The following is a 26,111-nucleotide window of genomic DNA, read 5'->3' as shown; positions in this document are numbered from 1 at the left end:
AAGTCCAAGTTTGGTACTGTTCTCTCGAGTAACAAACCCGAAACTGTTTTGTGGACGGAAGAATCCGAAACTACATTGTCAACTACAATACCCGGCCTATCCGAATTGCATTGTAACTTGACATATCCGGAACTGCGTGCCTCGACAATTGCATTGCCTAGTACTGGATTCGGAACTGCTTTGTGGATTAAAGAGCCCGACATTGATTGATGAGACATTGTATATGCAGTAGCAATGCGCGATACTGACTTGATCAACCTAGACGTGTAGGCTCGCTAGCACACCCGATACAGCAATACCAACCAACACCGGAACTATTCTTTCCAACTGATCAACACTCTTTATAACGAACCATTGTGTCTTTGAGAAGTTTAAGAAAGAAAAGAGCGAAATGGCAGCATCAGCAGTCGTTCAACCAATGATCAAAGTTGCAGCACTTTGTGGTTCACGCAAAGCTTCTTACAACCGTGGCCTCGTTAACTCTGCAGTTCAGATAGCAAACGAGTCAATCCCGGGGCTGCAAATAGAGTTTATTGAAATTGAGCCTTTACCATTTATTAACAAGGATCTTGAAGTCAATGGAACTTATCCTCCGGTTGTTGAGGCTTTTAAATGTAAAATTCTTGAAGGCGATAATATTCTATTTGCTTCTCCAGAGTACAATTACTCTCTCTCCCCTCCACTGAAGAATGCAATTGACTGGGCATCTAGACCTCCAAATTGTTGGGCTGATAAGCCAGCTGCTATCATAAGCGCAGGAGGAGGTTTCGGCTGGGGACGATCACAATACCATTTACGCCAAGTTGGGGTCTATATTGATCTTCACTTCATAAACAAGCCAGATTTTTTCTTGAATGCATTCCAACTTCCAAAGAAGTTCGAGAGTGATGGCACATTAATTGATCCACACACTAAGGAGAACATAAAGCAAGTTCTTTTATCCTTGCAGGCATTTACTCTGAGACTCAAGTATGGAAATAAAAGGAACTGGCGATTTACTTACTTTCTTTTGGTATCCCACAACTCCCAAACCTTGTCAGTGGCGATAAAAAGCTTCAACCACTCATTAATGGTGATACTAAAGAAAAAAGAAAAAGGAAATTGAATCTTTAAGTTGGAAACATGAGTTGTTGGAGGAAAAGAGTTAGGAGCTTGTTGATATCGTTTTACTTTGGAATCATGAGCTTCGCACTCAGTGGAAAATACTAATCAATTCTTACCGACGACAGCAATGAGTTTCTTGGAGTAGCTTGTACGAACAGGAAGAAGGAAGAAGAAGGTGTTCTGAGCAAGTTAGCGAAGGGTATCTTTTATTTTGTTATGTTGAACAGTTCAATTAGGCAAGGCCCAATTCAAGTTTCGCCAGGCCCAGTTCCGAGTTGCACTTCCGAGTCAAGGTGATTTAGAAAATAGAAATCTACTTAAGTCCGGATAAACACGGAGCATGATAGGTGCTGCTTTCACGAAGTTTAGTTCCGGAATGTAATCCCAAGTCCGGATCTTTGTGAAACATGGAATGTTGAATTACGCTCAGAGTGGAGTCTGTAAGGCTCGGATTGATCTGACCAGTTTCGGGTCATCACAATGCACTGCACGTTCGGATTTCATGAAGTTTAGTTCCGGAATGTAATCCCAAGTCCGAATCATCACAAGGCATGGCAAGACCGGTTTTCACCAAGTTCGGCCTAAAATACAAGGTTCGGGGCATGGTCACGGTAGGTTCGAATTTACAGTTCCTTGCGCAGAAGTAATGCAAAATTTTGCCAATACATTCCACAGAGAAAATCGAGGCGTAAGACGTCGCGTATATTTTTACCTAGCCTTTTTCCTTAAGGGTGATTCACAACCCATGAATAAAAAAGGGGGGCATTTGTGTGTGCATATTTTAGCAAATAGATATGTAACACGTGGCAGTATCTTCTTAAGGCTTGGATATAGTCTTGGTATGGGTCGAAAGTACCAGAACATATCTCAAGTCCAAATCCTTTTACTTCCTAGGTTCGGAAGTAAGACACTTCCTAGGTTCGGAAGTGAGACAAGAAGAGGAGGTTCGTGGGCTTTGGAACTAGTTGGAGTAGTAGGTTCGTATAACCAACTCCTAACTATGAACTCTAAATCCGGAACTCAACTACTAGGTTCGGAGCAGGTTCGTGGGCTTTGGAACTAGTTGGAGTAGTAGGTTCGTATAACCAACTCCTAACTATGAACTCCAAATCTGGAACTCAACTACTAGGTTCGGAGTAGGTTCGTAGGCTTTGGAACTAGTTGGAATAGTAGGTTCGTATAACCAACTCCTAACTATGAACTCCAAATCCGGAGCTCAACTACTAGGCTCAGAGCTCTAATTACTACTCCGAACCTAAACATGTTTTTCTGTTGTTTTAAATCAATAAAAGAGACCTATTTGACTTGGGAAACATGGAGCTTCTAGAAGAGTCAAGATGGACTTAACAAGAGATGGTCTCTTAGTTAAATACTAATTGGAAAACCTCATCTATTCATCAAGATGATACTTAACAAGAGATGGTCTCCTAGTTAAACATTAATTGGGAAACCTCATCTATTCTTATAAATAGAATAGTTGAACTACGCTTTGAGTTGGATTCCTATTCACAGGATACGTAGGCAGCCGTTAAAGAACGTAGTTCAACTTATCATCTTCTACATCTCTTCTTCTTCTTCATCCAATACTTCTTATTGTTCTTTGATCATCAACAAAATATTTGTGTTTCTAGATTAGGAAAAATCATCACACACCCATGAAGCTAGTCTAACAAATCATCCAGGCGAGGTATTGGGAAACGGTACGTCCATGACTCAATACTGGCAGCTGGATCAAATGAACGTAATCTTTATATAAGATAACTGGTTGGGTCCCAGAGACCGTAGACAGATCAGGCAAGATAAGGTGGAAAAAATGAAGAGGTTATGTTGTTCAAGAGCATGTAAAGTGAAAATTAAAGCCCTAGATATGAAGAATGGATAAAAGTGAAGCAGGATCTTATAGGAAACCATGACACAAGACCAAGGGAAAGAACGACACTCCATGACAACTAGATGGAAAACAATTTTTTTTAGTAGATTGCATTTGCAGCTAGGATGAAAGAGAACCCAGAGTCGTGCTTCAGCCACATTTTGCGTAGAATATTTTCAGCAGCGAGAGCCCACAGGTAATGTCAGTTATGACCATTAGTTTATGAAGATCTAGCTTGAAAACAATAGCTGTTTTGTTTCAGACATGGCTTCAGTGTTTACACAAAGCAGATTAGTTCCCACCATTGAGATCGATGTCATACTGACATCTTGCAAGTTGCAACACATTTTCCATCTAGGCACATTGTTTTAGTTTAAAAAAGAGAGCAACTCTCAAGGACAAATCCGATGAAAAAGTCACTCTCAACGCTACCATCTTTTTTTTTAAATCACTCACAAAGACAGGGTAGATGAAAGGTCAAATATACCCTTAATGCGAAAAAAAATGGCTCGGGTAGATGAAAGGTCAAGTATACACCTGACGTGAAATAATAAATGGTCCGACCTAACCGAAACGACCCGGTATATATAGTATGAACAATCAGTGTTTATATTTATTTGGGTATGAACAATCATTGTTCATACCTCAACATAATGTATAATCAGTAAGAACACCTATTGGAATATGTACAATCATTGTTCATACTTCAACATGAAGTATGAACAATCATTCTCAACATGAACTATAAACAATCATTGTTCTTTCCTATTTGGAATATGAACAATCACTATTCATACCTCAACATAATGTATGATTAGTAAGAACTCTTACTAGAGCATGAACAACCACCAAATTTTTCTGCTTCATAAATATAACACAGAGAGGGTGAAACTGGTATTTAAAATAAAAATAAAAATTTATATGCTTTATATCTATAATAACATGGAGGGGTAAAATAGGTATTTAAAAAAGAGTAAAAAGGCCGGGCCAACTTCTTTTGTCTTTGAGGATTACTAAAATTAAGATCATGGTTAGTTAATGCTGGAATTTGTCCTTGTGAGTTATTAAGAATAAAACGGTGTCCTCTAGAGTTGCTTTGGCCTAAAATTTGTCCTGTAGCAGAAAAAGAACAATTTTTTGGAGGCGAAAAACAAATATGGTACTGTATGTTTGCTATCAGACTTAAGTATTCAGATGCTAGAAGCCTAGAAAGTGCAAGTGGAATTTTTGTTTGCAATTGTGTGTGGTTATTTTCTCTCAATATTTTTCAGACTCTCTAGTTTAGTTTTGGGAGGGGTTCTAGGGACATATCTTATCTTAACATGTAAACAAACTCAAAATCGTTAGGGCATTTATAAGTTTTGGATTAGACTAATTTTTTGTAAATATGATTTTCTAACTATTCTAAACATCGTCACAAATAATCAAAAAAATAAAAAATTTCTAAACTTGCCAAATATAGTATAAAAAATGGTGAAAATGAACGGTCTACAATTAACCAAATTTTATAAATTATTAACTACATTTGGCAAGTTTGATTTTTATTTTTTATTTTTTGGATTATTTGTGACAACTAGCTAATCTGCCTATCCTATGGCCAGTCTTACTACTATAGAGATTAGACCACGTTAGCAAATATATATTTTGGATATGTTTGTTATTAAGCTCATAAGTTTGTGTTGAATAAAGATGTCACGGTACTTTTAGTCTTAAAAGTTAGCATTTTATATATAAACTTCAGAAAAAGATAGCAATAAAACTATTGACAAAGTCATATATACATTTGAAATGAACAATTATACCTTAGCTGCATGAATTCTTATAATGAAATAAAAGAATACAAATATAAATCAGTATGAATAACCTGGCCATATGGTGTCCAAAAACATTAAGCCATTTTGGCTTCATATGACTACTTTTATCACTGTCATCAACCATAATCGATACGAATGAGCTCTTACTGATCAAACACCCCAACCCCATCAAGCTTCCTAACCAAAAGATTTTGATTTATATATTAAATCCAAATTCTATGCACAACAACAACAGGAAAACTTGACGTCCCATCACGTGCATCAAAATCATGCAGAATAAACTACTTGAACAGTCGAACGTTGCAATTGTACTTGCTCACCTTGCTCACCTTTTTCTTCTCATCCATCCCTTCATTAAGGTTGAAAACATAGTGTGTGATCTTGACCAAGGCAGTATGTGGAACATTAGTAGATCGAGTGATCATAATCTAGGAGGTACATTGTGATTTCTCTGATCCCAGTCTCACCAATTTTTACAGACTGCATTATCAACCCATCCAGCTGACCAAGAACTTTTCCAACGAAGCCTTTTCTATTGATAGGGACTTGATAGAAATGATATAAAATTTCATCTGGCTGCCTGGCCATCAACACCATTTTGTCACCCGGCGCTAATAACAGTTATAAAATTAAGTTGGTTAAGCTGAGCTTGACATAATAAGATCATGCAAAGTACAAAACTGAAAATAAAAAACGAAATAAATGATGATATGCAACTATGAGACAATAGATAAGAAGAACATCAAATGCTCAATTCCACATAGCCTACAAAATTGTAAGTGAACTTTACATTGCATTCCCTCCAATATAAATGGCTTATGATTATATGAAGTCCAATTTAAAAGGTGACTTTTAATTCAAATTAAGACATTCTATTTTACATAATCAAGCTATGATTTTCTTTCAATTTCAATTGGACTTTTAAGCTTTACATATGGCCCCACTGACAGTTCCCTTCTGGTTGTTTTCTATATAATTTGGCGGTGCTGCTTATGTAAATGAGTTTTCTATATAATTTGGTTGTTTTCTATGTCAAGTTATTGCTTCCTCTTAAATTAGTTATGCACAAGTAAAAAACTATCGAATCCAAAGCCTTGTGTGTATGTAAAATCATGAGTGATGTGATTTTGAGTTGTAATATGATTATGAACAGCTGCAATATTATCTTAAGTTGTAATATGATCATGAAATAGATGGAGAAAGAGAAACACAAAAAAAAGTGTGCCTCTTTCAGATTAAACAATTAATTAGAAGTGGATCCAGACGGATTCGAACCATCAGTCTCTCAAATAATGAGTGCTCTTACCCTTTTGAGCTTATGGATCCATTGCCAAAGACAAACATTCACCATATGATGAGTAACAAGTTCAGAGAAATCAAAGCACCTTGACTGCTTATATTCTGTCTTCTATGTCTCTTATATCCTAAAATTACATTCAGAGAGCACATTTGATGCAGACCAGTTTCAGTCATGATGATCCGGCATTTTATATCGTGCTCGTTAGCATATTCATACTGCTCTATAAGGCTTGGGTCTGACATGGGAACAAATGCTGCCTACACGACATTATTATGCAGTAAGTACTTATTATGCAATGAGTACTTATAGAAGTCAGGTAATAATACCCCAACAAAAACAACATTCTACAAAATAACCACAACAATGAACCAATACACCTGAATAGTATGTGAACAATATTGAAAACGTCACCATTTTTTCCAAACCTGCAGCAGATGTCAATGTATGAAAACCCAGATTGATTTACGTTGGGAGGACTGAGGACGCAGAGTACCCATAACAGAGAGACACTTCACATTGGACATGAGAAAAATCATAGTCATTATCTGGTTCTTAATTGTGTGTACACCCAAGCTGCTACAGGACACTAACAGGCTGCTGCCAGGCCGCTGCAGGCAGCTGTCAAGCCACTGCAGGTCATCACCAGGCCATTGTAGGCTATCACCAGTTTGCATTGATTCCCCATTTAGATTTTAGTTACTTGGTGACTGTTCAGATTGTCCATCTCATTGGCCTAAACCAAACCATACTCAGTTTGCATTGATTCCCCATTTAGATTTTAGTTACTTGGTGATTGTTCAGATTGTCCACCTCATTGGCCTAAACCAAACCAATTGAAGATCGTAATGACAAGTTCGATCTCTCGGAGCAAGCATTGTCAACTAAATTTTTTTGGTTGAGACTAGTAAATTTATGCACAATTGTATCTTAGAAACTAAGAAAGATCAAAATGCATACCAGAGTCTCAAAGAACATCCTTGATGCTTCCATCCGAGTTTTACCAGACAAAAGGTTATCCATAGAAAGAACTTTCCTTCCATGTCCAGATTCAGTATCGAAAAGAGTCTGGAGATACTTTGCAACACCTCTGCAAGGGTAAAAAAGTATTCATAAAGTGTGACAACATAAGTAGAGAAGAGTCTGATAAAAATTATAATATGGAAAGATGTGGATGTTTGCATCCAAGGGAAGCATTAAAGCAACAAGGCATGTCCTTCCTGTCAATATAAATCGTAATAGATCAGGAACAACCCAATTTAATGGATTCCAGCTTCCAACCTATGTTACATGGACACCATATTTTAAAAGTAATCGGTGTCGGATTCGTGTCCACGTATCCTTGTCTAACATGACACACTCACATATTGCATGTGATATTACCTCAATCTTTGGTATTTCATTGTGTCAAACACAGACACATGTATTTTCTGTCCAGTAAGAAAATCTTGTTCACTAACAAAGCATTTACTTTCCTTAAAATGTTAAAGTAACAGAAAAATATGGGTTTAAGCTGCGCATAACTTCTCCAACTTGTATCACCAACTTCCACGATGTAAATTAAACTCGAGAGCAGAATACGTGGTGCGAGAAGACCACCCACTGTTATCAAGGATGCCAACTTCTTCAGCATTAGGAATACCGTTATCTTCTTCTATTGTATCCTCATCATCAAAATTCAGAAATCTTGGCATATCAAATGACATAAGAAAACAATTTTCGAACAAGAAAGTATCTGAGAGTAAAGAACTGTGTAGTAACTAACAAAAGTACTTAAAAGCGTCCACTGGACGAAATCTAATAATAAACTTCATATATTGGATGTATACTTTAACTTCTCCCTGACCAAAACACTGAAATCAGCATATCAAATGGGTGACATATCACATTTTATGTGTCACACAATATATAAGTATATATGGCTAGAGAAGAATTGGCTTTTCGGGATAATAATGGAGATATTAGTCAATTTATAATGCATTAGACTTTGTATATGTTTCCAACGACCTCACATATATTGGCAATACATCCACCAATCTACTCCAGATTCGAACCATGCACCTACCTAAACGGGAACCCGACCCATCAACATCATTAAGAAGAACCACTTGTATTTACATGTGCAATTACACATGCAACGCAGAAATAATATCAAAATTTCCTTAAGCATGAGCAATAGTTTCACTAATACGGTAATACCTATGGGATGAGAATAGAAATGATTACATCATGATTCATAACAATATAAATGGTAAAACAGAAAAAGTGGCATGACATTATTATGCAGTGAGTACTTATGGAAGTCAGGTACTAATAACCCAACAAAAACAGAGTTCTACAAAATAACCACAGCAATGAACCAATACACCTGAATAGCATGTGAACAATATTGAAAACGTCACCATCTTTTCCAAACCTGCAACAGATGTCGACGTATGAAAACCCCGATTGATTTACGTTCGGAGGACTGAGGACGTAGAGTACCCATAATAGAGAGACACTTCACATTGGACATGAGAAAAATCATAGTCATTATCTGGGTTCTTAATAGTGTGTACACCCAAGCTGCTACATGACACTAACAGGCTGCTGCCAGGCCGCTGTCAAGCCACTACAGGTCATCACCAGGCCATTGTAGGCTGTCACCAGGCCATCACAAGGCCATTACAGGCCGTCTTTTGACATATGATTCAATTACATAAAAACCTTTAGTACTAACTACTAAGAAATAAAATACATAATGAATGGCCATGAGCACCATTAATCATTATACACATAACAAAGTCTAAGCTCAGATTTATAAAGTGTCCAAAATAACTTACCAATATTACCATTGAATTGAGCCAGGCCGTGATACCCAAGTCATAGTTTATAGTAACTGCAGTGTCTCATATTAGTGGCCAACGTTGAGAATGTGCATACGAGGCTATTTCACATAGTCTCTTTGGCAGCAGCTATTGCACCACGGTCTGTGGTTCCACTGTTCCATCCATCTTCTTCCAATCGTCCAAAAATGCCAGAATGGAACTTCCCCATTTGATGAATCCAAAGAACCCTACCAAAAGGCGTATTACTATAACTGCGAACTCCTTTGCAAGGCAGTAATCTCTTGACTTAATCTAGATTCAGCAAATAAGATTTATCAGAAGTTAGGTTTTTAATTGAGAAGAGATGTTGGTTTTGTTATTGAAAATTTGGGGAAAGAGGAAGAGACGAAGCTGCTTATTTGAGAAGGAGTCGAGCCATATAGAGAAAGGTCCTAATACAATAAAATATTTATGCCGGTTTTAGCCTTTACCCATTTTTTTCATCTTTCCTTCGGCAGATTCACAATCTACTGTGCGCATTGAGTTGCATATAAAGTTGTGCGCACTGTAGATTTGGTAATGATAATTAAGTAAAATTTGTTTTTCAAGTTAAAAAATTGTTTTTCTTTGAAGGAAACACTTTGGGTGTTCAAAGCAAATGAACACTCCGGATGTTTTAGACTTTGTGAAATCTGATTTAATAAAATAACTTTTAAAATAAATCACAACCAAACATGTTTATTGAAAAATTGTTTTTAGAATAAATACTTTTTTATAAAAATAAGAAAAAAAGATTTTTTGAAAAAATATAACCAAATGCCCACTTATGCTTTCTGCTATTATTTTCAATAAAAACCCTTCATTTGTCTTTGCTTCACGAAGGGTGTGGGGTTTGCTTTGTTTGTTGGGTTGTTAATTACTTATTTACCCACTCCGCACAATTGAAATAAGAGCGTGTGTTTGGTTTCTTATATCATGATATGTAAAAAGATTAAATTGATTTCATTAAAATTACAAATTAGACTAATATTAAAGGTATATTCGTAAGAAATAAATAAAATATTATGTAAATGTGGGTTTTTTTGAAAAATTTGTTGACGTGGCTCAATGTGAGCATCGTGGGAGAAACATATATTAATATAGGTAGGATATTTAGAATAGTTAGGAGATCATATCAATAAAAAAATTAGTCTATTCCAAAACTTATAAATGTCTTAACGATTTTGAGTTTGTTTCCGTGTTAAGATGAAATATGTCTCTAGAACCCCTCCCTTCAGTTTTTGCCTTTTGTTGTTAATTGATTAGAAATTCTGGCGCATCCAATTGATTGTCGTCCCACTACTAATCTCACTTATGTTAGTGATGGCGTAAGGATTTGGTGCTTGCTGAAATTGGCTATAATCTCACTTATGTTAGTGATGGCGTAAGGATTTGGTGCTTGCTGAAATTGGCTATATTGTCGCCGTGCTATTTAAGCTGGAAGGTCTTGATACAAATCTATACTAAGTAGTATTCCGTGTGAGGGGTGATGGCAGATCCTGAGCTTTGAAAAGAGAGAAGACGAAGACGAAGATGAAGAAACATTCAGATACCGTGGATCCTAATTGTGGTGTGCTCTACAACTACTCCATATTGCATAGAGCCATAGATTATTCTCTCTAGTCAGACTCCTAAACAACCTTTTAATTTGCTAGGCAAAACAACACCAGCAACTAGAGATGCCACCATTGCTCGCTTTCTTTAGTCTAAACTGCCGTATTATTTGCCCATAATTTCCAATCCTTTACGGCTACATAGACCGATTATTTCCAAGAACACAACTCATTTATTTTTCTCTCCTTGTCTCCTCATCATATTTTTCACCCAGAGAATACCAACTACCAATCTGATTGCTGATACCAGTTTGCCAATCTGCTGCTCATACCAGTTCGAACAAGGTGATTGGACTCCACTTCTAGTCGGCACTTCCATATAGAAGTCCTTGGATAAAGAAGTCTACCCATTTCCACCATACGTTCTTCAAACTGGGATGAACCGACAGAAAGAGTTCACAGGTCATTCTCATGCGAGATCAATAATCACCCCGATCTATCAAAACATATCAAAACTTTATAGCATTTCCAATTTACGGCCACCATATTCATTCCTTTCAGTCCTTAGCCTGGTATATCAATCTAAGATATTCGAACACTATCAGTTGGTTTTGGTATTGATATGTTGTGGCCTTGGTTTGAACCGACAAAATGAGTTCGAACTCCGAAAACTGGAGTCAAGTCTCATTTCAATTCTCAACCGCTTTCTTCTTTTTAGCTCAAATTTCTATGTCTAGGTTTCAATCTCATTGCCCATCAAAACGCCAACATTTATTTGCTTATCTGTGCTTGCTGTGGTGGAGCAAGTAGTGCTTCTTTATCTTGCCGTATCAGTTTTTTTAACTCGAAAGTAAAAGCACCAATTAGATAAAAGCATACAAATCAACAAGTTTAGAACACCCAACTTCAATAATTTAGTTTAACAAGCTACCCCAACATACTTAGTATCAAGGACATTCAGTAGCACCCATCACACATGCTCCCTTGTTTATTTAGGTAATAATATGAAAGAGAGCATTAAGCCCATCAGTAGGCTATGAATTCTCTGATTCACACTCTAATCATCATAGTGCTTGCGTTGGTGATGCTTGTTACGACGCTGCTTCTTTTCCTCATCATCGTCATCATCATCAGACTTGTCTCCCTGCAAGTACCAATTAAACAAATAAGGAAATTTAACTTTGTTAATCTATATAGCTGGGATTTCAGATACTTAAGCAGAGGTTGTAACCTCCCAACTTGTACAAAGAGAATAAAAGCCATTATTGATTAACACACGTGTATTCTTCCATAATTTCTGATACTACATACTACATCAACTAGACAAGTAGACAAGATAAAGAGTTCCAATAGTTCTAACTAAGATCAGTGCCTAGGGCCAATAGTACTAGGTGATTGGTGCAGATCATGAAAAAAAAAGTCGCATTTTACAAACTTGACCACCACAGGAACCAGACTAATAATCTAGGTGGATATAACCCGAAGGCTAAGAAACCGTTACAATACGAAACTCCATGAAGAACAGAATAGAGGAAGTTCCAGGCTGAGGGGATGAGGTATAAAACGCGGCCAGCAGACTAGCAGAGACGTGATGATACAATATCCTAGTCTCTTTAATTTTTAATCAATAAAATCTAAGCAGTCGGAGGCGACCCTAGGCACTGAAGGAGAACCTCACTCTAGGCATCCCCTTGGCATTCTAGGCTTATCAGCCCCAAGGCGACCTTGGGCACTAGTGGGGAGCCTCATTCTAGGCTGCCACATGGGCTTATAGTCTTATCGCTAAGGCACTAGTGGAGAGACTCACTGTAGGCTTCCCCCTGGTGCTCTACGCTTATCTGTGCCTAGGTAACCCTAGGCCCCTGGTGTTCCACACTAATCTATGCCTAGGCAGGCTAGTCGCCGGTGAAGGGCTAGGGGTAAAATGATAAAACCTAACTAAACTCATCTGGAGTGTACAATTATTTCAGTTTTTTCACTTAATCTCATCCAAGCCCCTTTAAACCATTTTCTAGCCCATTCATGCCCTACAAGACCATTGTTCAATGAGATCTTGAAGTTCTATTATGAATTTAAAGGAGTTGTTTTTCCAAGGGGATTCTATCACCCAGTAGAAATACAGTAGCAAAACCCTGGTGTAAGGACCCAAAATGATTAGAATCTACATGCCTTTAACAATCCTCAACTTGGCGTCCGTCCTCTGGTCTTCAAGTAAGAAAAGCAGCAATTCATGTCCATTATAAATTTATAACAGTCTCATAGGTGATATAGCCTTCATGCATGTTCCTATGATGCAAACATGGTCGTTCCGATTCCATGGTCAAAATATAGTGGCAAAACCCTGGTGTAGTGACCCAAGATTATCAAACACTACATGACTCCAACAATCTTCCACTTGGAGATTGATTTGTATTCAAGACTTGCCGTCAGTCCTCCGGTTTTCAAATTAGAAAAGGAGCATAAGTTGAGCATAATCCAACATCCATATGTTGATGAAATTATAACATTCTCATGTGGTTTGTACTTTGTAGCCTTATGCACGTGTTTGTTTCCAAGCTAAAGGATAGGACTTTACTAGTTCACACAAAAGCATAGTTTTGAGAGAGAAATAATATAGGTAAGAGCGTAAACTGAAACATTCTAGAGCTACAAAGATAGTTATCAAACTGTTAGAACAGCATTAAAATATTCCTTCAGTAGTATTGTTAGTATGAATAACATAATCTCGGTTACAGCCAATTCTGTAATTTTCAATGTACTCTACATATTGAGGAATAAATAAAGCTGAACATAGTAAAATAAGAAACTCAAATATTTCTTTGAAATTGTCCGTAAGATCATGGATGCTAATCTTTGATCAAGCTTAATCTTCACTGGTAAAGAATTCACCCAAGTGGAGATCCTACCCACACAAAATTATCTCCAAGGATATTCTAAAAGACTAAACTACGAATTGCCTCACTATAAATTTAGCAGAGGGATGAATTGCCACACCATAAGTTGTGCACAACAAGTAATCTGAACAAAATTATTCCAGGCCCTAGGAGAAGTCCAGGAAGTTGAGACCCAAATAAAATTAATACAATAGGAGATGATTGAAGAAACCACCAAAAATAAAGACAAATGACAAAAATTGAAAAAAATAAAGAGATAACTCTGTTTGAACAAGGAAAAAAAATAGTAACATTATTACATTGAAAAAGAATTTGAGGCATGTACTTTGACAATGTCTTAAAGATAGTTAGCACATATGCTAACGTATGTAGTCAAGTAGGTGTTGCATGCCAAAAATCAACAATTAGAATACCATGCAAATTTGAAATGTCACAATCATACCAAAAGAGTAAATGGTTCGACCAAATATGATCAAAACACTAAGTGGTGTGACCAAAGAAATGAATTATGTAGAAAATTAGTAAGGAAAGTAATGATAATCGAGAGAATGATGTGATTGTACTTTTCGGTTGCCTACGTACCCAAATATTAGATGGGATTAAGTCTCAAGAACATAGTTTGGTATCTATATGTATAGAGTAGAGAATTCTTGTAGCTCAAATAATTAAAATTAAATATGACTCTTAACTAATAATTATCTATTTGATAAGAAACGAATCTGGACATAAATTAATGTACGTAAGTAGCAAGCCATGAGGCTAGGGTTAATGACCTGTACATTGATCCATGATATTGTACATTTGGGCTTTGGCCCTATCGATTAAAAGGATAAATAAGAGACCCCTATCAATGGATGTTTGCCACGTAGGGGGTATCGCCCCTATTGGCATATGAACGAAGGCAAAGAAGAAAAAAGAAAAAACAACGAGAAAATGTAATAAGAAAAGAATGTGTGGAATGAAAACGAAATGTCAATAAATATGTGTGAATCAATGCGAACAAAATAATTAGGGAGACATAATATGAATGAATGCAAAATAAGAAAAAAATTAAAATTTGGCGTAAAATTGTAAACTAGAAATAGAAGAGGGGATTGGAAAAATAGGCGGGGTGGCGAAAAACAAAAACAAACACCGATGGAATAGACTTTGGGAACTATATTTGTGGGCAATAACATATTCCAGTTGACATAAACACTTGTTCGATTGAAATACGGACCTATAAATGCTAAAAGGTATTGGAAGTGATGTGGGACCTAGCTTGGTAGTGCGAACATATCAAAAAGTAAAAGGAGTTGGAATGGAAAAATTGGCCTTGGCAAAGCAAAATAGAAATAGGTAGATTATAAAAGTGCATGTAGTATTTAGAGTACAAGTCAAATAGGATAAATAAGACAAAAAAGAATTAGAATTAAAAACAGATGAATTGAATAAAGTGAGTGAATGTGAACGCAAGTCCATTAAGTACAATAAAAGATAAAAACCAACTAGGAGAAGGATTCCTCATCAACTTGAAGTTGGAGTGAAATATAATACGTGCGTAACCATATTCTCTTGTAATAGGTTGACTACAGTAGTAACGAACAATGAAGACAATATAAACGTTGGGGAATACAAACGATGAGAATTTGCTGAAGAAAACAGTGAGGAAAATTATATTCGACAATAATGACGGTCCTAGAATTTGTGAGGTGGAAAGAAAGTAGTAATTTAGTAAAGACACGAAGCCACGACGACAATTGTCAATTGAGGAGATACAAAAACTACTAGTGCTCGAGAAATTTGATATGGACAAAATTGATGAATTTGAAACAAAAATAGAAGAAAGATGAAATTGTAATGACTTACAATTAAATTGCGTGAGGGTAATACCGTTGAACACAAAAATTGTGCAATTGTCGGAGTGGTAGCAAATTTCACCGAGATAACTACCAATTCCGTTTTGGCTAATTTTTATTGAGAAAAATTTCGGTCCTCAACGCTTGGGACCGAAATGCGTCCAAAGCGGTTGAAGACCATACATTTGGTATCCACATCAGCATTTTCACACAAAGAGTCTTCAAAAAAAAATTTAAAAAAAAAAACAAAAAATACCAAATGTGTGGTCCTCAGCCGCTTTGGACACACTTCGGTCCTAAACGCTGAGGACCGAAGTCTTTTCATTTTTACTAGAGGGGACCATTTACAAGATGAATTGAAAAGAAGATTCGGGGCACAAGAATTGTTCGCATTGGTATATCCAAAAGCCGTGTTGACTAAATGATATATAAAATTTGAAGTCGAATTCAAAAATGTGAACCGAAAATCTAGAGGATTTCCTAACATGTATATACTGGATGGGATAGATTTTTGCATCGCGTCCGAGGGAATTGGAATCCAACAGAGTTTAAAGTGCAGAATAATTTTCGAGAGGTAAGAATCAAAATTGGTATTGAAAAATATTCTAAGTGTAAATTGTTAAGTATTACTTGGTGCTTTGTTTGGAACAGAAAACGCGCTTGTGTTACCAGAGATTGAATTAGAAAGGAAGTGAAGAAAAATATAAGCTTTTTCTTTGATGAATGTTTTGACGAAAGACTATTAGATCTGAGCTATTTGGACGATATTGTGGATTTCAAAAACTATAGCGATATAGATCTCTGTCAACTGAAAGGTCAGACGAGACAAAGTGAAATTGAAGATGAGAATAAAAAACTGAAAGATTTGTTATTTGGCAATGATAACAATAGTGAAAGAGAAGATGGTATGGAAACAACAAAGCGAGAACATATGGTGTGTGTTTGCCATGCAAAAATAGTTAAGTGGGTCACAAGAAAAACATGGAGAAAAAAAAAAGGTTAACAAAGACAATGAAAACCACAAGCGGCGCTACAAGTCATGTTGCCGCGAGGAACGAGAATTCAATATGCCAATAGATTTACAGTAGGGATTGAGGCGCAAGCCAGAATAAAATGAAAATGTATGTATACGTACAGAGGATTCAAAAAAATACAAAGCTGTTAAGCAACCTCTTAATTCAAAAAGCAACCAAAAAAATTCACTTGTACTTTAACTTTTGTGAAAAAATGATATGCTAATGGGGTGTGTTTCTCAAAACCACAAACACCATAATTTTAAAGGCAATGTTAAAAGCTTTCGGCCTTTTGTTTTTGTTATTAAAAAAGAATAATCATGTTTTTGCTTCCGATATAGTCATCTTTTTATGGCTTGTTACAAACTTGACATTGATCCCAATGCAAAGCCAGTTAGAAGGAAAGCCCCAGTGGCAGAAGAAATCAACCGACTTTGCATTTACACCAAAACAACAAAAAAAAAAACAGACGAAAGCTTTAGCCACATAGTTTACTGTACCTACCCTTTAAAATTTTGGTATTTTTTGTTTTTGGTTTTGAGAAACACACACCACACCAGCATCAGTTTTTCACAAAAATTAAAGTACAAGTGAACTTTTGGGTTGTCTTTTGAATTAAGAAGTGAACAAAAATTATAGATTTGTATTTTTTTGTTTCCTCTATACGTATACATACATTTTCGTCTTATTCTGGCTTGCACCTCAATCCTTGCAGTAATCTATTAGCACATTGAATTATCATCCCTCGTGGCATCATGATTTATAGCGCCACTTGTGGTTATTTGTCTTTGTTAACCTTTTTTCTTCTCAATGTTTTTCTTTTGTGACCCACTTCACTATTTTTACATGACAAACACACACATCACTAGTTTTCGCTTTGTTGTTTCTATACCATATTCTCTTTTATTATTGTTATCGCTGCCAAATAACGAATCTTTTAGTTTTTTATTCTAATATTCAATTTCACTTTATGTCTCGTTTGACCCTTCAGTTGAAGGATCTATATTGCTATAGTTTCTGAAATACACAATATCGTCCAAATAATTCAGGATCTAATAGTATTTTATCAGAACATTCGTCAAAGAAAAAACTCGGATTTTCTTCACTTCTTTGTCCAATTCAATCTCCAGTAACACAAGTGTGTTTTTCATTCCAATCAAAACACTCGGTATTACTCAACAGTTTACACTTTGAATATTTTGCAATAGTAATTTTGATTCTTACCTAGAAAATTATTCGACACTTTAAACTCTGTCGAATTCCAATTTCCTCAGACGCGATACAAAAATCTATCCCATTCAGTATACATGTTAGAAAATCATCTAATTTTCTGTTTATGTTTTTGAATTCGACTTCAAATTTTATATATTCTTTATTGAATACGACTTTTGGATATACCAATGCGAACAATTCTTGTGACTCGAATCTTTTTTTCAATTCATTTTGTAAACGGTCCGCTATGGTAAAATTTAGCCAAAACAGAATTGGTAGTTGTCCTGTTAAAATTTGCTACAACTCCAACAATTGTGCAATTTCTGTGTTCAACGGTATTTGCCCCCGCGCAACTTAATTGTGAGTAAAGCCATTACAATTTCATTTTCTTTTACTTCTTTTTCAACTTTGTCCATCTCAAATTTCTCAAGCACTAGTAGTTTTTGTATCTCTTCCATTGACAATCACCGTGGCCTCGTATCTTCACTATATTGCTACCTTCTTTCCACCTCACAAATTCTAGGACCGTCATGACTGTCGAATATAATTTTCTATAAATTTTCCCATCTTTTTTCCTCATTGTTTCCTTTAACAAAATTCCGCAAATTCTTATCGTTTGTATTCCCCAACGTTTGTATTGTCTTCGTGTTATCACTGTAGTCAACCTATTACAAGAGAATATGGTTATGCACATATTGTATTTTTAACGCAAGTTAATTTTTCGTACTCCAACTTAAAGTTGATCAGGCATCCTTCTTCTATTTGGTTTTCATCTTTTACTATACTTAATAGATTTAGGTTCACGTGCACTCACTTTACTCAATTCATCTATTTTTAATTCTAATTTGTTTGTCTTATTCATCCTATTTGACTTGTATCTAAATACTACAAGCACATTTATAGTCTACCTACTTCTATTTTGCTTTAAACTATTTTTACTTTTTGACCTGTTCCCACTACCAAGCTAGGTCCTACATCACTTCCAACACATTTTCGCATGTGTTTGCATGTGTGCTGGATGATTCTATCACAATATGTTACCCGCAGTTTCCATCATATGCAAATAACGCGTTCCCATGTTCCAATCCTTTCTTCCATTTCTAGTTTACATTTTTTATGCCAAATTTAATTAATTAATTTAATTTTTATTTATTATGCCTCCCTAATTATTTCGTTCACACATATTTATTGACATTTCGCTCATTCTTTTCTCATTACATTTTATCGTTTTTCTTTTTTTCTTCTTTTCCATATAAACTTCGTTCACATGCCAAAGAAGGGGTGATGCCACCTATGTAGCAAACGTCCATTGTTAGGGGTCTCTTTATCCGCTTAATCGATAGAGCTAACGCCCAAATTTACAATATCATGGATCAATGTACAGGCATTCCCATTAGCTTGTGTCTAGGACTGAACCCTAGCCACATGGCTTGCTACTTACGTACATTAATTTATTTTCAAATTCGTTTATTATAAAAAAAATAATTATCAGTTAAAGAGTCCTATTAAATTACAATTACTTGAGCTACAAGAAATCTCTACTCTACACATAAATATCAAACTATTTTTCATAAAGAACTACGTTCTTAAGACTTGATCCCATCTAATATTTGGATACGTAGCCAATCGAAAGATACAGTCTCAATTCTCTCGATCATCATAACTTTTATCCCTACTTTTCAACATAATTCATATCTTTTGTTATCACTTAGTATTTTGATCATATTTGGTTGAAACAGTGACAACGCGTGTAAACATCTCGAAAAGAAAAAAGAGATTCAAGACTATACCATGCAAAAAATGCAGTATTATGGAATAGAACTTCAAAATTGAGAAATCAGAAAACACGGGTTTTCTTTAAAGGGTACGAATTGAAAATTTGAATGGATGTATCCTTTTTAAGTTCAATAAAAAAGTTCAAGATAACATCTAGAAACATAGAAACCAAGATACAACCATTGTCACCAAGAGGTTCCTCTGCATTGCTAAACTTGGAAGCTCTAGTTCAAGGGCTCCAGTTGGACAATCAATACTAGTTTTGGTTTCTGTTCCTATGGTTATCAGTTTGGAGCCAAGTCTGACTTTTAAATTTGAAAAAGTAAACATCAAGGATCTTGTACTCGAAATCATCTCTATCTCTTAGAAGAAACCCCAATTTGATGTGCATTTCTAGGCAGATTTACTTAATGTTTGCTGCTACTTGTCCATACATATCATACAAAAGAGTGGGTTTAATCGCTCTACCAATATAGCATCTATATACAATTCAACTACTCTTTACGTAATAAATTTTTCATTCCTTGACATGCCTCGCTTCTAACTAGTATTAGCTATTTGGCTGATTACTTAACACACAGTTCACATATTATCTACAAGAATAAAATTGAAACCAAAGCATAAAATAATCTATAGAGTGAAGTAAGACCAACTCACATATTTCTTGCGACCATAGCTCTCTTCCCCATGGCTCCTCTCTCCATACTTCTTACGGTCATCATCATCATCACCCCTCCCATAAGGCCTTTCATAACTAGGCTTCTTATAGCCCTCCTCTTCCCCCTCATTCCTCCCATAACTCGGCTTCCTATACCCCTCCACATCCTCTGACTCCCCATAACTAGGCTTCTTATACACCTCTTCTTCCCCAGGCTGCTCATAACTAGTCCTCCCATAACTCGGCTTCTTATACCCTTCCTCTTCCTCATTCTGCTCATAACCACTAGTCCTTCCATAACTCGGCTTCTTATACCCCTCCTCTTCCTCCTCATTTCTCCCATAGCTCGGCTTCCGATACCCCTCTTCCCGAGGCTGCTCATAACTACTAGGTCTCTCATAGCTCGGCTTCTTATACCCCACTTCTTCTTCAGGCTGCCCATAACTAGGCCGTCCATAACTCGGCTTCTGATACCCCTCCTGCTCCTCAGGCTGCCCATAACTAGGCCGTCCATAACTCGGCTTCTGATACCCCTCCTGCTCCTCAGGCTGCCCATAACTAGGCCGTCCATAACTTGGCTTCTGATACCCCTCCTGTTCCTCGGGCTGCCCATAACTCGGCTTCTGATACCCCTCCTGTTCCTCAGGCTGCCCATAACTAGGCCGTCCATAACTCGGCTTCTGATACCCCTCTACCTCCTCAGGCTGCTCATAACTTGGCCTACGTGGAGGCTCCTCCCCATAACTGGGTTTTTTCCCATACCCAGATCCAGCAGATACTTCTTCCTCCCCACCACCATAACTAGCAGCTTGTGGTTGAAACCCATAATTAACTTGTGGCTTCGGCCTACCACCACCACCACTTGGCTTATTAGGCCTGCTATAACTACTATACTCAGTTTGAAGAGCTTCATCCCCATAAGCTGATGGTTCAGCATTGGATTGAAAATGAGGACGTTCATAATCAATCCCAGATGATGAAGTAGATGAGATTGGATAGCATGTTTCTTCAGAAGGTTCGACAGGACGACCGTATGTGAGGGCAATATCGTATCCTCCTCCGTATGGGGTTGGATCGTAATCGTCGAAATCGTCTACGGCTTCGTCGTCACGTGAGTAGTATGACGCCATTTTCTTGATTGGTTTGATATGAGAATGGATGGACCAATTTTTTCGCTTCTTCTATAGAGTTTAGTTTTCTAAATGGGCACCGATCTAATGGAAATATCAATGCTGCCATCGTTGACTATGTCATTTGAGTGGGTGGGTGTGGGCTCGTTGTTCACCGCGTAATTATTGTACTATTTTGTTGGGATTACCGACATGTTCCCATCTTTATGATCCTCAAAGATCCATTCTCAACTCCAGTTTCGAGGTGTGTCAATGGTGCTCAATTTGATAGAATTACCACAGTGCTAATAAATGATCAGAGAAAATTCACTTGTGTTGGTGCAATTCAAAGAGAGGCGTTGGTGGAAGATCAATATGTTTAACCTAGACATCACGCGAATGCCCTGCAATCACATCTAGTGTTTCAATTCAAATAAAACGGTCACTATACATGGTTGCCAACGACTAAACGGTCTAACCCATATATTTCATTGTTTGATTGATCTTTTTAACATTTTTTTTCTTAGTAATTTTCCTTCAATTAATTTCTAAACTAGCAGACCATAACATACTATAATTTGTAATTTTATTTATTTATTTATTATTATTATTATTATTCTGATTGGTAAGCTTGTTTCAAATGAGATAAATAACTCGTTGATGTAAGCAATGGGGGTTCGAGGCCAGACTTTTGGTATCATCACTCAGAAAGGGTTTTACCAACTTTGCTAGTTGGCACCTGCTTATGATTTTGTATCATGAACTTAGTACTAAATAAATAAATATTTAAACCTTACAAGATGTACCAATGCACAAATAGGTTTTCCATCACTCCTGATTAACCCATACTACGGATTTGTTATACACATAAACTAGTTTTCGAACCTGTCCTACGAATGGGTGTCGTTATATTAAATTATTCTAAAAAATATTAGCAACTATGCATATCTATGAGATATGAAAATTATATTAATCACTCATTCAAATTTCTTGCACCAATCTCTATAAAAATGAAGCACCAGATCTTGATAATTAAAACCCATCGACTTTTTTTTGTTATTAGGTTTAATAATATAAATTTTATTGAAGTTTTGTGAGAATGTCCAATGTGGCGAAGATAATATTGAAGCTACTTGAATAGCAAGACATTCTCAATCATATAATAATAGAAGAATTATGATAAACACTACTTAAAATGCAAAACTATATTTGTCGAGACATTCTTTCTCCCTACATATAATACAAACATGTTTAAGGATTATTAGTTCAATGCATTTGCATCAAGTTTCTGATTTTACAATAACTATTCTTTGAGGTTAGTTCAATGTATTACGTTGCATCTAATTTTCAATTTCTCATTAATTATTCTTTGAGGTTAGTTCAATTGCAGTTGCATCAAGTTTCCGATTTCCCGTTAATTATTATTTGAGGTTAGTTCAGTGCAATTGCATCCACTTTATGATTTCCCGTTATTAATTCATTAAGGTTAATTGATCTGATTTGCATCGGTTTTCGATCGCCGTTAATTAGTCTATGAGATTAGTTCATTGCATTTGCATCCAGGTTCCAATCTCCCGTTAATTACTCTTTGAAGTTAGTTCAACACATCTGCATCCAGTTTCTGATTTCCCGTTAATTATTTTTCGATCTAGGTTAATTCAATAGTTTACAATTTCTAGTTATTTATGCTTTGAGGTCAGTGCGATGCAGTTACATCTGGCTTTCGATTTCCAGTTAACTATTCTTTGAGGTTATTTCATTTCATTTGCATCTAATTTATGATTTCCCGTTAGTTAATCTCTAATTTTAGTTTAATGCAGTTGTATCCAGTTTCTGATTTTCCGTTAATTATTCTTTGAGGTTAGTTCAATGCAGTTACATCCAATTTCCGATTTTATGTTAATCTTTGAGGTGAATTCAATACATTTACATCAAGTTTCCGATTTCTCGTTAATTATTTTTTGAGGTTAGTTCAATGTAGTTATATCAAATTTATATTTTCCCGTTAGTTATTTATTTAGGTTAGTTCAGTATAGTTTCATCCATTTTTCAATGTTTCGTTAATAAGTCTTTGAGATTAGTTCATTGTATTTGCATCCAGTTTCCGATTTCCCGTTAATAACTCTTTAAGGTTAGTTTAATACATTTGCATCGAGTTTATGATTATTTATACTTTGAGGTTAGTTCGATGCAATTACATCTGGTTTCTGATTTCTGATTTCTCGTTAACTATTCTTTGAGGTTATTTCAATGCATTTGCATTTAGTTTTCGATTTCCCACCAATTATTCTATAAGTTTAGTTCAATCCAGTTGCATTCGGTTTTCCATGGGTAGCGATCAGAGAAAGCGAGTGATCTCATCCTAGTTGTGCAGTTAAATCGCTACTTTGTCGATACTCGTTTGAAGAGCGAGTAGCGATTAGGTTTATGCTACCTAAGAGTGTAAAAATGTTTTTCGTTACAAACGTCATCCTACTTATCTAAATTAGAAACGGATAACTATATAAATAGAATTATTTTAGTATGTTAAAGGCCGAACCAATCCAAGTTTAGTACGGTAATTGCAGACTTCATTGGGGCATTAGGTTTAAGCATATGAATCTAAGAATCTTGCTTTCCGTCACAATCATCTATCATTACTATGAGACTTATTAATGACAACATATTTTTTTTTTCTAACCATAAGACTTCATTGAACGCCATATAAAACTTTATTGAACACCCAAAGCTCCATCCACATCCAACAGGTTGGTTTAAACCCCAAAAGCCCAATTGTCTAGTCTCTCGAGGTCGCCTTTTCCTCTTTCACCGGGGTGAAAGTGTGAAACAATTTGTTGCGGTGTCGTTCACCCTTTGCCATGCTAACTCAAGCAAGCTCTCGATCTCCAGAGAAGCTGCAACTTGCAAAAAATAACGCAAACAATCAACCCAAGCTAGACCACAATAGTAGCAAAACCAAGGGGAGAAGAAACGACATTATGAATATAGAATGGACACTCAACCAGAGTCCCTTGATCATACCACCCAATCGATTGGCATTGTGACTCCTGAAAATAAGTTTGACATACCAGACTTTCAGAGATTGTGGGAGATGCAAAGACCACTGTAAAGCTTTATATAGCAACGAAGTTAAAGAGGTACAATCATGGGCCTTTTCAAAGGGAATAAATTTGCCAAACCCAAGAGCAAAGTATCTATTGGCATATAATTTAAACATGATTAGTTCACATATTAGTACCTAACAACTTTTTTTTTTTTTTTTTTCAGATAAGCTGGGGTTAAGGCAGACCCCTACCTGTATATAACCAAAGTTTGAATTTTACATCCACTCTAAGAGTATGATCATTAGAGGGCGTAACATTACAAACTTGTATACCTACTAATCCCCTATTACATACTATATTGTATCCTCATTAGGAAACCCCTCAATAAGGAACAACCATTAGAGAACCAAATTAATACATTAACATATCCATAGCCCAGCATAGCCATAGCCCAACATAGCCAGGCTCCAAGTCTGTGCACAATACATTAGCTAGTACTATCAACCCACCATGTAGGCCTGATAAAGAGCCTGAAACCGAGCCCAAACATTCCAACCCGCCTGAAAAGTGGATCTGGTTTGAACCAACCCGACACTCTCCATCCCTACCCGTCTTCTACCAGCCACCATCAGCTAGACATCAGCCCAATCCCAACGCAACCAGCAATCAAACATCCCCTTCCAGTCTTTCGCCTTATCTCCATATAGAAGGTGTCACCAAAGCTTCCAAAAAAACCAGCTGCCAAGAAACAGACTTCGGACCCAATCCCTTAACAACCCGCTCATAGTGGTTGTACAAGGCCTTCCCTTGCCATCACTAGCCTCCAGAGATCCCCTCCAGCCACCGCTAGGTTCAAGTTCCAATCTTTAGACAATGAAATGTACTGAATGTCGTCCCAAGATCACCCACAAGAACCAAACCGCTACACAGCGAAATCTCCAAAGATCCCCTCCAGCCACCGCTAGGTTAAAGTTCCAATCTTTAGCCAACAAAACGTACTGAATGTCGTCCCAAGATCACCCACAAGAACCAAACCGCTACACAGCGAAATCTCCAGAGCACACACTCTTTTCACAACCACTCAACTTCTATTGAACAGATTCACCAAATTCACTTCCTCAAGCCACAAGATAACATGAAAACTAAAGTTTCACCTTACAATCCGCAAAGAGATGAGGTAATCTCATGAAAGAGAGGAGACAGCCATCCGAAATGGCACAGGGTGGTGACATCAACCCAAAAAGGCTATTGTAGAGGTGAGAGAGATGGGTTTATTACGCTAACAACTTTGATAAGCCAAAAATCCCAAACCAACCCAAATTTGCAATGGGCCTCATGGTTTTTTTTATCACAAAACCCAAGATCTTAAAAGAAAAGCCCAAATGCTGCGTGTGATTGGGCCTCATAGTTAGTTAATAAAAAGCCCATGAGTTGTTGAAGTAAGTAAAGTAAATGGTCATCCTTTCTCTTCCTCATTTTCTGAAAATCAAATTGGTTAAGATATCGCATTTTGTTTTTATGAAGAACTCAATTACAATAGTTACAGGTATCCTTTCCTCTATTTTGAATTATTTCATTAAGAAATATAAATTCTGAACATACAGTTGAACTACAATTTGAGAATATCGTATTACAGTTTTGAACTACAATAGAAGTCTTAGACACTTTTGATAATGAGATGAGTATAGGAAATGTTATCTTTTTATCATTATTTTCATTTAATTGAGTTGGGTTACCAAATTTCTTATCCGAAAAAAAAAAACATTATTTTGATATTGAAATTATATATCTAAAGCTATAATTTTTTTGTTTGAAAATATTATTTCTTGGTCCATTTCCACCTTTCTCAGTTGAGTTACTTAGGCTAAATCGCTCGGATTTCTCATATCTTACACTAAGGCATAGGTGTAGTTGCTTTTCCTATTGAGATACGAAACTAAACCAGTTGGAAGTTCAATCAAACTGGGAAGGGTCATCCATTATATCATTAGAGAAGAAAAGGAGTTTTGATCTTGTAGAATTTGATTTCTATTAGCCATTTCTCCTTAGACGAATCCTTAGTTTTTTAGTGTATCCTCACCAA

General features: G+C 36.3%; 2 protein-coding genes and 1 pseudogene across 11 annotated transcripts; 1 reads left to right on the top strand and 2 right to left on the bottom strand.

Moving 5' to 3' along the window:
- Nucleotides 1–391: 391 nt before the first annotated feature.
- Nucleotides 392–1,105, top strand: LOC147510830 (NADPH:quinone oxidoreductase pseudogene; annotated as a pseudogene).
- A 3,619-nt stretch (nucleotides 1,106–4,724) lies between these two features.
- Nucleotides 4,725–9,554, bottom strand: LOC147510829 (sister chromatid cohesion 1 protein 4-like). 10 transcript variants are annotated; one of them, XR_015219032.1, is made up of 6 exons: nucleotides 8,908–9,551; nucleotides 7,667–8,760; nucleotides 7,046–7,175; nucleotides 6,095–6,345; nucleotides 5,109–5,399; nucleotides 4,725–4,965 (listed from the first exon to the last, which is right to left on the bottom strand). XR_015219032.1 is itself a non-coding variant. In XM_086602655.1 (5 exons), the coding sequence occupies exons 2-4, from the start codon at nucleotides 7,789–7,791 to the stop codon at nucleotides 6,133–6,135; spliced, it is 468 nt and encodes a 155-aa protein (XP_086458781.1). In that variant the 5' UTR covers nucleotides 7,792–8,760; nucleotides 8,908–9,551; the 3' UTR covers nucleotides 4,725–5,399; nucleotides 6,095–6,132. The 10 variants fall into 10 exon arrangements, 2 of the variants coding, with proteins under 2 accessions (XP_086458781.1, XP_086458782.1); XR_015219039.1 differs by having other exon boundaries at nucleotides 4,725–5,399; nucleotides 6,095–6,907; nucleotides 8,502–8,760; nucleotides 8,908–9,554; XR_015219035.1 differs by having other exon boundaries at nucleotides 4,725–5,399; nucleotides 6,095–6,821; nucleotides 8,908–9,537.
- A 1,679-nt stretch (nucleotides 9,555–11,233) lies between these two features.
- LOC147510828 (uncharacterized) lies at nucleotides 11,234–21,283 on the bottom strand. Its single transcript, XM_086602654.1, has 2 exons — nucleotides 19,875–21,283; nucleotides 11,234–11,628 (listed from the first exon to the last, which is right to left on the bottom strand). Exons 1-2 carry the CDS (start codon nucleotides 21,003–21,005, stop codon nucleotides 11,542–11,544), a joined length of 1,218 nt encoding a protein of 405 aa, XP_086458780.1. The 5' UTR covers nucleotides 21,006–21,283; the 3' UTR covers nucleotides 11,234–11,541.
- Between the last annotated feature and the right edge of the window lie 4,828 nt (nucleotides 21,284–26,111).

Source organism: Coptis chinensis, chromosome 3 (assembly GCF_015680905.1).
Source record: "Coptis chinensis isolate HL-2020 chromosome 3, ASM1568090v1, whole genome shotgun sequence".
NCBI classification, from domain to species: Eukaryota; Viridiplantae; Streptophyta; class Magnoliopsida; order Ranunculales; family Ranunculaceae; genus Coptis; species Coptis chinensis.
This window is presented reverse-complemented; position numbering and strand designations above follow the sequence as displayed.